The 13,268-nt window shown below is 37.8% G+C and overlaps 1 protein-coding gene across 13 annotated transcripts in view; it reads right to left on the bottom strand.

The window, feature by feature from the left end:
- Positions 1-13,268, bottom strand: part of cacna1c (calcium channel, voltage-dependent, L type, alpha 1C subunit) — a 195,568-nt gene that overhangs the window by 11,218 nt on the left and 171,082 nt on the right. For 8 of the 13 annotated variants that reach the window (XM_028044450.1, XM_028044460.1, XM_028044455.1 and 5 more), the window contains 18 exons: positions 13,036-13,173; positions 11,080-11,145; positions 10,642-10,733; positions 9,933-10,095; positions 9,653-9,780; positions 9,471-9,567; positions 8,804-8,906; positions 8,437-8,538; positions 8,205-8,332; positions 7,967-8,107; positions 5,390-5,754; positions 5,143-5,166; positions 2,340-2,468; positions 2,110-2,237; positions 1,909-2,006; positions 1,044-1,140; positions 759-867; positions 499-658 (listed from right to left, as the gene is read on the bottom strand). In XM_028044450.1, coding sequence (XP_027900251.1) covers positions 499-658; positions 759-867; positions 1,044-1,140; positions 1,909-2,006; positions 2,110-2,237; positions 2,340-2,468; positions 5,143-5,166; positions 5,390-5,754; positions 7,967-8,107; positions 8,205-8,332; positions 8,437-8,538; positions 8,804-8,906; positions 9,471-9,567; positions 9,653-9,780; positions 9,933-10,095; positions 10,642-10,733; positions 11,080-11,145; positions 13,036-13,173 — 2,268 coding nt within the window. The remainder of the gene's footprint in view (positions 1-498; positions 659-758; positions 868-1,043; positions 1,141-1,908; positions 2,007-2,109; positions 2,238-2,339; positions 2,469-5,142; positions 5,167-5,389; positions 5,755-7,966; positions 8,108-8,204; positions 8,333-8,436; positions 8,539-8,803; positions 8,907-9,470; positions 9,568-9,652; positions 9,781-9,932; positions 10,096-10,641; positions 10,734-11,079; positions 11,146-13,035; positions 13,174-13,268) is intronic. The other 5 variants (XM_028044451.1, XM_028044461.1, XM_028044452.1 and 2 more) reach the window with 5 other exon arrangements.

Raw genomic sequence — 13,268 nt, 5'->3', positions numbered from 1 at the left:
TTTTATGAGGTTTTGTGTGATTTCGGGAATTCGGGAACTGAAGATCTGACGTCATACTGCCTTTGGCTTATATGAACATTACCTTTTCAGTGAGAAATATAACATTTGTACTGCAGACTCATAGCAAGTGATAACAGTTTAAAGATCACACAGAAATGCAGGATTTGACAGCTTTTAGTTATTGTCATAAAACTTTCAGCAAACTGATTTTCCTGATGCTCCAGTAGACTACTAATTAAATGACTTCTGAAGATAGTTGCATAGTTTTTCATTTGAAACCATCAAAGTAAATGGTACTGAATACAAATACACACGGAACTTTTCAGACGTCTGTAAAAACTTTCAAAAACCATGTATCATTTTTCCACTTCAGAATTATTCGCTATCTTGAGCTGGAGTGTCATATTAAGATATTTAAATACTTTCACAAAGCATTATGACTGTTTTTCTTTCAATATGTATGCTAATAGATGTAGATGAGATGCAGTAGAGACTTACCGCTTCCACTAGACTGCCTGCACTGCCATGAGACAGCGAGCTGGGGTCCTTCCCCAAAAGCGATGGTACAGTGAGTGACACTGGCCGCGGTGCCCTTTGACTGGACGCCGGCGTAGGGCTAGGACTGTCCACTGGGCTATTCCCATTACTGTCGTTGTACCTAAGTGCAAGGCATTTATTTGATTTAAAAAAAACAACAGGTTCTGAATCTATTCTACCAACTGTTATTTAATATGAAACCATCTAAGTTTAGGTCTTACCAGGGCCCACAATTTACAGAAGGCAGGCTGGTATTGAGCTTTTCATGAGAGTTGGAGCCCTCTAGTCTTAGAGAAGGAACTCGCTGGTAGGAGGCATCACTGCATTGGTCTACAAACCCCAAAAAAGAGGAAAATAGGAAAGAAAATCACAAGTACAAGGGAAACTCACTATGAGTAAAACATCCAAATTCTGGTTTCAATTATTCATTGTCCTTTTGTTAAATGTGGAAGCTATGTCTGTAGAAAAGACATTATTTTTTCATCTTGATGGCCTTTGATATGTACCTGTGGGGTTAGCTGCAGGCGTGGAACACAGTCGGCTGAAGAGGGTAGGTGAGTGACTCCTTCTCAAAAGGGGACTCAAACCTGCCACTGCAAGAGCCTGGAAGAGAAAACAGAAGAGGGGCAAAAAGGCAATTATAATGCAAGTGCAGTTAGTAAAATCTTCTTTTTTTTTGTGCAATTGCAGTTTTTTTTACTACAGGGTCGCTCTAAAAGGTCGTTCTATCATTAGAAAGGTAGAGGTCAGTTTCTTGAAGCTTACCAGGTACTTTCCAGGGCTTCTGTGAAACTTAGCAGGAATTTCTGACTAAATTTTCCATGAACATTGGTCAAACTTAAATCGTACTTAGCTCAGATATTTTTCAGGTATTTTCATGGAACTCAAAATTTACTTTTTGAAACTTTGAGACTTTTATGAAAGTTGCCTGGCATTTTCTTGGAGCATGACAAGTAACTTTTATCAAGTGTCGCCCTGGAACTTTCATGCAACTTGCCACATAATTCCTGGAGATAACTATATATTTTACTGGAATTTATCACGTGGTTTCAGAAATTTAACATTTGCGGTCCTGGAAGTTAGCAGTTACTTTCCCAGATACTCAGCAAAACTTGGAAAAATCAGTGAAAGTTTCAAAAAAAGTACCTGTACACTACAAAAGTTACAGAAAGTGCTTGATGTTCTGCAAGCATTCCAGAAAAGCACACACAGGGTCAGTGTGACCTCGCTGGACCGCACACAGAGCAAAAACCCTTGAGATCTAAATGGCTCCATTTCTGAAGACCGGGGGAGGGTTAAAAGATTACATCGGTCAGTTTTTTCATTTAGCTAGATATAATATTTTTGAAACATTTTGTCGACGTTTACTACCTGGTGATGTGCAAGATGTAAAGGTACAGCAGTCTTCTGCGAGACATCTGGCCTTGTCTGCCTCCGGAGACACTCCAGATGGAAGGAAGATCTCCGTGCTGACACACAAATCACAAAAAAATGCAAATGTACAAATTACAGCCTGTATATTTATACAGAAGGTGGTTGCACAAATTTCTGTACGTGAATCTGTGCACACACCCAGGGTAGTTGGACAGAAGAAGACTCTTCGTGGAGACTGCCAACCTCCTCCTCCTTTTTTCTCCTCTACTTCTTCTGCTTCCTCCATAGGAGTGAGCTGTTTACATGTTTCATCATGATACACCAACCTAAAAAGGATACAAATAAATACACAAGAAGAAATGTAATCAGCCATGTGCTCTGATCAGATGCAGGCTAAAGGCTAAACTGTGAGTGTTTTTCAGTAGTACATGTCAGAAGAAAGTGAGTGCTCATCGTCCTCGTACACCCTGTCGTCACCATAACTCTCATCGTACGTCTCCTCTGTTGACCCCTCCCCTCTCTGGATGATTGGCAGACGACTGTCACTCGAGTCCGAGCTACAAATAAATCGACCAGCGACCAAACAAGCACAGCAAACAAACACAAACAAAATTAACACAGACACACATCACAGATGGAGGCACATTGAGAAACATATGCAAACACTTAAAAAAGCAGCTGATTAGCATAACAGCAAAGAGCGTCAGAGGAAAGGGATTTAAAAACCTGGAGTGACTTGACTACTGCAAATGGAAAACAGTAGTAGGAGGAAAAGCCTGCAGAGAAGCAGCTGGGATTTATGGTTGTTTTGTTGAAGCAAAAAAGGTGAATAGCACTGAAGACAACACTTGGAATATGAGAAATGATAACCTTACTGAAATTCAGACATTTTTGAAAAGCATACGAGAGAATAATGTTAAGTTGAATTTCACCGGCAAAGGCTCTGACAGCATTAATATTACACAAATTAAATGGGGCCCCATTGAAGAAAACGTTTTAAAGTGGAAAATTAAATTCACTTTGACTATATTTGAATACAAAAGTGCATACAATGGACAAATTGAAGCAAATTTTGTTTGATCATAACGTTTTTAGAATATTGTCTGAGGACACTGAAGAGTAGTCTTTGTAAATGTGTTTTTGGGATTCATTCTTCCTGATAGTTAGTATTTGTGATGCCATCTGTATCACCATATCCACGTTTTCCTGCTTTCCTCATGCTTAGAAAAATGCTTAATTTTTTGGGTCCACAGTGTCGTTCCATGTTTTTCTGATTTGGAGTTGAAAAGAAAGATTACAAAGTCAATATGTCAAAGGCTGTCAGTTCTGTTTCATCACAACAAATTGCAGGGGTTTTTTTAAATCAGGAAAAACTTTCAAAGATGTCTTATCAGTTGGATCCGTTTCATACTCCAGATTTCAGCTTTAAGGAAACATTCTGACATTTAAATTTCAGTCCTTTTCTTCTTCACCAGAGTGTTTGTATAAAAGCACAAATTTCCCACAACCTGCCTTAGCACTTGAAGTTACTCACCAAGTCTTGAATATATTGTAAAAAATGAATTCCGAAATATGTTGTTTTCATTTCCTCTTATTTGTGCAACAAAATGTAAATATATTCTGAAAACATTCTGGTAAAGAAAAATAAAATAAAATGTCAGCTATTTCACGGCTCCACAGCAAATTCTGGGTTAGATCAGTGTTCAAGTAAAATGTTAATAAAACCATTCAGGATGACTGATCAGTTCATAATGAAGCCTGCCTGTTGCTATGTAGATCAGTCTCTCTGAAAGCTTACATTTTGATTTATGTGATAAATCACCAAATCTCATTTGTTGTAAAAGAAAAGGTAGTAAATAAACCTGGCTTAAGATTAAAGAACAACATGAAATACATAAACCGTAGTTTTCTTAAGGACTTTAATATTCTTGTTGGCTATCCGATGCTGGGTCGGATAGCCAACATATATGGGTAAAGTGCTGTCTGAATATGATCATGCAATCATTCAAATATCTAAATATAGAAAATGTGCTATCCAACTCAAAAATATTTAGGTTACCAGTCATGGTCAAAAGTTGACATATAGGTGTACTGTAGAAGGATTCTAATGCTTGATTTTAGGACATATTTATTGAACAGCTTGTATATGTTATTGATAATACATTCCACAAAACGGATAGGTATGGAGCTCAGTGCATGACCCAATTTTCTTAGCTAATTGAAACCAGATATTTATATACATTGAAACTTACACTGAATCAGGCAAACATTTTCTTTCTGTTTTAGATCATGATTACCAAAACATTTTAGCCTAAGTACAGAAAAAGGAGAATTTTTAGAGGATGTTTTCATTATTTTTATACATTTGCTTTGTAATGGACATTCTGCAACTTGACTTTGTTGTCCTGAAGACATTTTCTAACTCATTTGAAGGTATATTTAAAGTCATTGTCAATCTGGAGGACCAATGTCCACCCAAGCTTTGAATTGAATTGAATAATTTTACTTTCTTCAGACCACAAAGGCATGAAGATGTCTTTATGTGTATTTCCACCTCAACCTATTTGCTATTACGTACTCACAGAGTTTTTCTGTGGAATATAACCCAAAGTTATTCATGGAAAATTAGCCTATTCTTGGCTTTTTTTTTTTTTTTCTAAAAAATACCTAGGTGCATTGCTACTTGACACTCTATTGGTTGTAGTTTGCAAAGTAGCCAATTCAGGAGCATCATTCATTGGTTCTGTTTTGCTGGCACTGATGTGGAAGTCTGTAGATGTTAGCTTCAGTAATAACGAAGATGGTTTCTGCTGGTCAGTTATACAGTATTTGCAACCTATTCTGTGGTCTTAGTTTGGTTTTAAAAAATGACTAGAAGCTTTCGAATATTTCGTAAGATTTCTGCAGAGGTGAGGAAGCTAGTTATGTCTAACCCAGACCTGCTGTGATGTTCAATTAAAGAGCAGCAGCAGAAGCCCTCAACAGGAGAGGTTTGGGCATGTTGCACCAAACAGTCCATCTGTGGCTTTGGTAGCTGACTTTAAAGCTGCACTGCGAAGACTGGCTTTTGCTATAGCAACTACCGCATTATATGCATAGCAGCAAGTGGCATTGTTGCACCTTGACAGCTATGCTTCTTTGTAAAGCATCATAAGATTTTTTTTTTTCTGTGCGCACCCAGGAAGCTTAAAGAACCCACACACATTCCCTCTCTGACCCCTGGCAACATACCGCATGAGGGTGTCATAAAACATCCTGCTTGCCAACAGAAACAAGAGAGAAGGAGAGAAAGCAGGTGATGAAGAGAAGAAAATAGTGGACTCATTTATGTCTGCAGGCAGTTGTAAATTTTTAAAATTATATAAACTCTATATTGAGGATAAACTTTAAAGGCAAGAGTATGAAAGAAATTAAAGCTCTGAGGGCAACAGTCGCGTGAAGATGCAGTTAGGTTTATAACGGGGATTTCAAGACTCACCTTTTTGGAGGGAAACACCATGCTGATCTAGGTAGTAGGATGGGTGTGAGGGGCTGGCCTGTGTGCCCATCCACCGTGCTTATGGACGGACTTGGGAATCGACTGACGCCCTGGGTCGTCACTCCAGTCATTCCAGTGTTATTGGCGTTGTTGATGTTGGCGTTTGAACCTGATGAGGAGTATGACGAAGGGGTGAACATGGTCGAGTCCATAAGCTTCTCATGTGATGGGCTTTCCCCTTCGCACGGAGAGCCTTTCTGACTTATGTGCAAGGGACGTTGAGTGGTGAAGGACTGCGGAAAGGACCCACGGCCGTCACTCTGGTTGTAGTAGTTGACGTGGTTTCCAAACAAGCCACCTGTTCGCTGTTGTGTAAAAACACAGATGACTTAGTTATGGGTGTAGAAAAACTTCCTCAGAACAGGTCAAAAACTCTGTCTATATTTTAGTAATGCAACACCTTTCATAAGAAGGAATACCTCTTGCCTTTTTCTCATTTTGTCATGTAACAAACCACAAACTTTATATATTGATGAGAATTTGTTTCAGAAACCAAATCAGAACCATGCATAATTGAAGTTATATATTTCTTTACCTTAGCTCCTCTTTTACAAATGGTTTTTGACAGAAAAAAATCTGAAAGTCTAACAGGCATTTGTATTGAGTCTAATTTACTCTGAACCTCTGAAAATAACAATACAAATACTTTGCATGTATTTGTAACAAGGTTTAAAAACGTTTTATTTCTTTCCTTACATTTTGCAACCTTCCACCACTTTGTGTTGGCCTATCACAAAAAGACCCAATAAAATACTTTGAACTTAACTTTTTGAATAGAATGTGAAAAAGATGAGGTGTTTGTAGTAGTAGTTTTTGAACACAGCACAGTAATGACTAATCATCAGAGGTGGGACCCAGTCATTGTGTTGCAAGTAATAAGTAAGTCTCAAGTCTTTCCACCCAAAACTCGATTCAGGTCTTGAGTAATTTTAATAATTTATTCAAAATAATAATAATTTTGAGATTTTTTAATTATTTAAAAAGCAAGAGAAGGTGAACTCAGCCTGAAATTGAGTGCTGATGATGTTTTTTTGTTGTTGTTTTTTTACAGTAAATATTAACCAAAACAAACAAAATATCCAGAAAAGTTAGGAAATGTTGAGCAAACTGATCCATAAGTCAATTTCTATACAAAATACAAGTAATTTTCTTTTTAAACAACTGCAATAGTACAAACCAAGTTATATTATATTATATTATTTAGATTATATTTTATTATATTGGTAACATCAGATGTACTGCTGTCCGCCAGCTTGGTGCTTTTATTTGTAGTCAAAGCAAGACCTCTCATGATCTCACTGGAACCTGTGGCTTTTCATGCTGTCATTAAGGTTACATTCCTGTCTAGGGTTCAGCCTACATGTTCCTAATTCAAATACAATTTTATTTACCCTCCTTGCATTTACTGTGCAAGTAAATTAAATTATTTGTAGTTTCTCTGTTAAGTTAGTTGTGGGATTATGAGAATTTAAAAGTCATCGCTTTTATCTTCTAACAAACTTTCTGTTTGGTCATTGGTGTGAAAGTCCAAATCAGGTCTAAGGTCTTTGATTTCATCAAGTCAAGTCTAAAGTTTGTTAAATTTATGATTTGACTCTGACTTGATTCAAAGTCACATGACTTAAATCCACACCTCTGCTATTTGAAGTGATAATCCTTTACCACATGGAAATGCAAAGCAAAGACCATCAAGCAAAGCAGCAATAAAGCCAAAGCTAAAAGGAAAGGCACAAGCGCTATGTCATAAAAAGTCTGACAGAGTAGTAGTTTCATTTCTAAAACAAAAGAAAATCTCCCATTCAGTTTTGTTTCTTCATTAACAAGAGGTACACTTTTTCAATGTAAAAATATAGTTACAACCTAAGTAGAGCATGCAAAAACCTAAAATGATGTTGAAAATTCAAGACTTGCAACTCAATATTTCAGTGAAGAATAAAAAAAATCTATATACAAAAACTATTTTCAGTGATAAACAAAGATAGTTCAAATACTCTGACAATAATTTAATATTCTAGAATTTCAAATAGCAGTCACCATGTAGACTTGAAGTTGGAGTGGTTGCCAGTCCTACATGACTGCACGATAGAAGATTAGGTGTTGGGAAAAACCATGTCTTTAGATGAACTGTCTGCTGTTGGAAAGATTCGTGCATTTGTTGCTGGTTCGGTTCAGCAAATAGCTAGATTTGGAGTTTTGCCTGTTTTTCTTGGTGAAAATGATTAAAATCTGCTTGTAATTGTTTGGATAAACTAATTAAAAGCTAGCTGTCTTAACGTTGAAAAACACTGACATTAAGCTTTGGTTTGGTCCACTTTTCTTTTTCCATCATCACTTAGTTACTGCCAAATTATATGATGCGGCGAAGCTATATGGTGGAGCATGCTGCTTACTTAAGTCTCTATGAGGCATTGAGCACATGCAGGCATGTATCTTGATATGGATGGACCCTCAAGCTGGCACCAATTGTCTCTTTCTCTCTCTCTCTTTGGAGAGTGAGTGGGGGTGTGTGTATCCAATCTTTACCCTGAAGATATCATCCTCAGATGCAGCTGACACGGATTCCTTCATGCCTTTATCTATCTCCTCCTCCACGTTCAAGTCTCCAGAGATGGCCCTTCTGATCTCTGGACCGATGTCATGAAGCGTCCGCAGGCCCGCCTTTACACAAATCAAGCACCATCAATTGCTACTCTCTGCTTCACTTTTTTTTAAATATACAATTCATCAAAGCAAAACACAAAACTCTAGTGAGTACCTGCAGAGAAAGGGCAGTTTTTGGAGGCACCTTGGCCACCAGGCCTTGTTCTTTTCTCTTCTTAAACTTGCGGAAATATTCTTGAATGAGGAAGGTGGCGTAGAACTTTCCAACTGTTACTTCATCATCTGCAAACCAATTAAAAAAGTTTTAAATTTAAAAATAGTTTTAAATAATGCAGCACTTTAGTTTCAGAGAAATCATATACGTAGACATTAAGGAGGGTACGTACCACCAGCAGGGGGCACTACTTGATCCAACAGCTTCATGCTAGTTCTCTTCCAGATCTTTTTCACAATTGCTCTTAGCTCCTCATTAGCCTGCTCCAGATTACCTGGACAAACAATACACAGCATACAACATCAGTATGTTTGAAGAGAAGCTGCCACACTTACAACTGAGACCTGAAAATGTGAAAGTACCAAAAATAACCCAGTTCAAACAAATACTTGTATTATAGTACCCCAATATGTTTTTCCTTTTAACCACCAAAGTGACTTAATTGTCTTCCATTGTCCTGGAAGACTATTGTTTACATGTTTGCTAGCTTGATTTGACTAGTTTTGTGGAAACTGTTTGCCCTTTTTTGTGTCTGTTACCTTCTGTCTTGATCCTGAGTGCAGTTCTGACCAAAGCAAACAGTGTGGCATTGAACATAACTGTTCCATCGCTGTTCAGAGGCATATTCATCGATACCAGGCGCTACAGGAGACCAAACAGTCACGAGTGTAACAGTGAAGACGCATAGTCGTGACAAACAGTTGTAGAGCAGATGGAAATAGTTCTAGTATTGTAGTATAGTATTGTTATCTTAAACTAATCCTACTGCTTCAGTTGTTTGTAATGAGCAATTTATTTAGGTTTACGGAGAACTAACTAATATTCAAGGGGTAGTAGCAAATGGACTGCAGGAACCAGAGTACAGTTACTTTGTCTATTGAAGACCTATACAAATTGTTTGGGGAAAAAGACCTGAATACAATTTCTGTCATTGTGACACTGAAGCATTGTGACAGCATTCTTGCATCATTGAAAGCCTTTGAAACGTATAAAATATTTATTTTTGAACTTCAGTATGCCATAGAAAGACTGACAGAAGATTTAACAACACTAAAGCAGTAGAGTTTGTGCAAAACAAAGATTTTGGTAGCTATGGCTGTTTTATGTTGACACACACTCATGATTTGCTGCCTGCTTTTAAATTTTCTATGTTGTGGACAATATACATTACAGATGATGTAAAGAAATTAGAATAAATTATTTTACCTTGCATGCCACCCGGTGTGGACAGAGCTTTCCAAAACCGAGGGGAGGCTGAATTCTCCGGAGCAAGGTGACCACGTCAAGGTGTTTTATCCTCCCCCTAAAAACAGTGAAGAAGTCGTATTGTAAATTTGACCATATCTCTATTTTCATGCTGATTTTATTCCTGCTCACTTAAAACTTACTTAGCCTCTGGGTCGTATTCGGCCCAGATTCTCTTAAACTCATCAAGATGATGAGGCCCCAAAATTGACCAGTCACGTGTCAGATAGTCAAAGTTGTCCATTATTACGGCCACAAAAAGGTTGATGATCTGGAAAAGGAGGACAAAATTAGTCTCATTCCTTCTACTTATCAATAAATGACATTTAAAATTTTAAGCTTCAATATTATGATCTGAAAAAGTAGAATAATTTATAAATTTAGTTCCCTTGCTCAGAAAAGTACCTTTTTGTCTTCACTTACCAGAAAGGCACACAGCATGTAGAAGCTGACAAAGTAAATGATGGCAAACTGGCTGCCACAATCGTCATGGGTTGTGCTGTTTTCATTGGTTGACCCTTTCTCGCATGGGTGTTTGGGAGAACACGCCAGCATAATTTCTTGCCACGCCTCACCAGTTGCACATCTGATAAGCACAACAAAAATACAAACGTGCAGCATGCAGAGATTCATGCAAAAATATTTAAATACACAAAAAAGAAAAGCAAAATTGCATGTAAAGATGTATGTAAAAAACATACATACACACACATAGAGGGAGACACAAGAAAAAACACAAGTGTGAGCAATTGCAATAGCAACTTCACATCTTTTGTTACAGTACATTGCAAAAATATTCATACCGCTTAGACTTTTTTTACATTTTCTCATTGATACGATAAACTTTATTGTATTTTATTTGAATTTCACCATCACAAAGTAGTGCAGAAGGAAGATGAAACATACAAATTAGCTTACAATTAAACATCAGTAGTGTATCTTGCATTTTTTTATTCATTACCATATTCTAAACCAAAAAAATATAGAGCGTGTAATATCAGCATTAATACAGCTGTTCTGTGAAGGCTTTGGATAATGTTTTGGAGAACACTGAAGAACAATGGGGTCAAACTTATGAAGAAAGAAACGTCTGAAAGTCAAAAACAATAAGATTCGCTCTAGTCGCGCTAACCTGAAGAGCAGCAGCACTGCCTGAGGGAACGTCTGGAAATTGTTGTTCCTGTTGATTTGCGTGTTGTCCCGCAGCGCTATCTTACCAAACATCTGCACAGTAGGAGCGAAGGGGGGGAAGAGGGACAGTCACAGCATTCAGCAAATGATGTCAGCATTGTCAAGAGGACGTCAGAATTAGAGGCCGGCTGTCTCCAGCAAATCAAATCAAACTGCAACTCCACATCAAGAGGGAAAGAGACAATACAACAGCTTACACAAGCAAAGAAAATACAGGATAAGGGCAACAAAAAAAGAGAGAAGAAAACAGTGGTCAAAAGAAGTGAAGAATGACGATTTGACTGACTCCAGGTGGACAGACGAAACATGAAGTTCTGCTTCAGGAGAGGAAAGGAGAAAGCTGACGACAAGGTTCGGGCTAGCAAGGGGAACGGCTTACCTGCATACCGATGACGGCGTATATGAAGAAGAGCATCACTATTAGCAGAGCTACATAAGGCAGAGCCTGAAAAGAGGAGAGAAGCATCAGTGCCGAGTATTTAGAAGTAATACTTACCAAAATTGCAGACCATTCACTTTTAGTTCCCTTTTCTTACATAGATATGAACTTATTGCTATAACAGGTTAAAAGTAACTAATTGGCTCTTTAGGAGGTAAAAGTGAATGCGTCTGAAGTGGCACAGCACCAAAAACAAGCCAGCAGAAACCATCTGACGACACAGTTGGAAACCTTAAGAAAGGAACTGATCTCTAAATTTCAGGCATCAGACCAGCTTTACCAGAGATAAACTGCTGAGCTGTTGGCTAAAATAGCTCCTGTACATTGGTTAGTCAGGCCAAATCATTGTTTTTAACAATTACTTAAGAGAAAATATTTTATATATAGAGCCAGAAAACGTCACAATTTTTAAAACAATAAAACGGATAAGTTGATGAGTGATTTCAACACCTTTTTTAGATGCCTCCATAGAGTAGAAATGCACAACCAAATACTGATGATGTAGTTGCCTATAAATCTCTGGACTGCAACTGCTTTAATTGTAAACATAACTTACAGTGCAACAAAAGAACATGTAACCACTTATTTGGAAACAAAGAGCATCTTTACTGGAAATGTGAGGGAGATTTATGAAAGCCAGAGCTATAGAGGGCAATTTTTTCTTTTGCAAATGTTTCTGTTTGAAACTCTTTGCTTCAGGATTATGAAGCAATTGGAGTCTTGGCTTAAGGTTATGGAGGAACTTAGATGGAAGTTTGAGAATATTTCACAGTTTATGTCATAGAAATGGACAATACCTTTAAAGGAGGCAGCAATCAGCTCACAGAAGCAACCATGAGCTGATTGTTAGCCAGAAGTTTCTTAATCATTTATTTTTGCATGTGAGAGTTTTATGACAGCAGAAACGAGAATCTGAATGCTGCCAGAATTGTAGATTGTTGAATTACAATTTTGAAACAATGAGTCCTTCATTGATGTTTTGGGACCTACATGACTTACTACAAACTGCTTTTAAATTTCTTGATAGAGTATTAGACTTCTAAGCTAACACTCTTAAATAGTATTTCTCTTGACTGTTTCCTTCTCATTGGACTAATCACCATGTGAAATGTTGCTTTTTTCTTTCATTTGTCTTTGTATTGGTAGATAGTGATTTAATTCCATGTCCAAAGTTCAGAAATTTTTTAATGAAAACTTGCTAAGAACAGACTTGACGCAGGCAACAATGAACAATGGCCACCCAAGAAGAAGGTCGGGATGGCAAAGTTTGATATTTGAATGCGAGTTATACAGGCATTATGTTCTTTAAAAATTCTCGATTTCAAACACAAACATACTTCATATTTTTTGAGTTTACCTTGTTGTACTGTAACAAGAAATGGCCCAACTTACCAAGCACAAGAGAGAGAACAAATTCCCTTTTGTCTTTTATCTACAAGTCAATCAAATGATTTAGATTTTTTTTGGTGCTTTGTTGAACTTATGTTATCTACTGCTTATCTTGCCTACAGGGAAATGACGAGCTTGTAGAGTTAGTGATAGTAGGATATGTAAGAGTTAAAAGAATTGAGAAGGGAGCTAGAAGATGAAAAAGAAGAGGTGGAGATGGGGAAGAAGCAGAAAAAATTATTTATAATTTCATCCTATTTCCCTAACTATGCTGCTGGAATCCAAACCTCCTCTCCATTACCTCCCTCATCCCATCTCTATGACTTTCTGCAAAATAAAGAGCAGGGAGGGATGAGGTAAGGAAAGGAGACATTGTTGGGTTTCAGTCGTGTAATCTTAGACCCTCAAACAAGACCATAGTTTTATAAGAAAGTGCAAAGTGAGTTAGATTAGCACTTGTGCGCCGCCCCATTTTCTCTAGCATGTAGTGTCCGGTTCTCCCCTCACTTGGAAAGATTTGATGAAGGTCCACAGCAGGGTCCGAATCCCTTCCCCGCGAGATAGCAGCTTCACCAGCCTCATCACGCGGAACAGCCGGAAGAAGGTGATGGAGATCCTGGCGTTCTCTTCAGAATTCTGAAGTCCCTTTTGGTGGGGTTTGGTGTTTTTTTTCAGAGGAAAAAAAACACAGGACGCATGGGAACACATGCAAATTGATAAGGGAGGGAAGCACACACACA

The sequence above is a fragment of the Xiphophorus couchianus genome, chromosome 17, assembly GCF_001444195.1.
Source record: "Xiphophorus couchianus chromosome 17, X_couchianus-1.0, whole genome shotgun sequence".
Lineage (NCBI taxonomy): Eukaryota > Metazoa > Chordata > Actinopteri > Cyprinodontiformes > Poeciliidae > Xiphophorus > Xiphophorus couchianus.
This window is presented reverse-complemented; position numbering and strand designations above follow the sequence as displayed.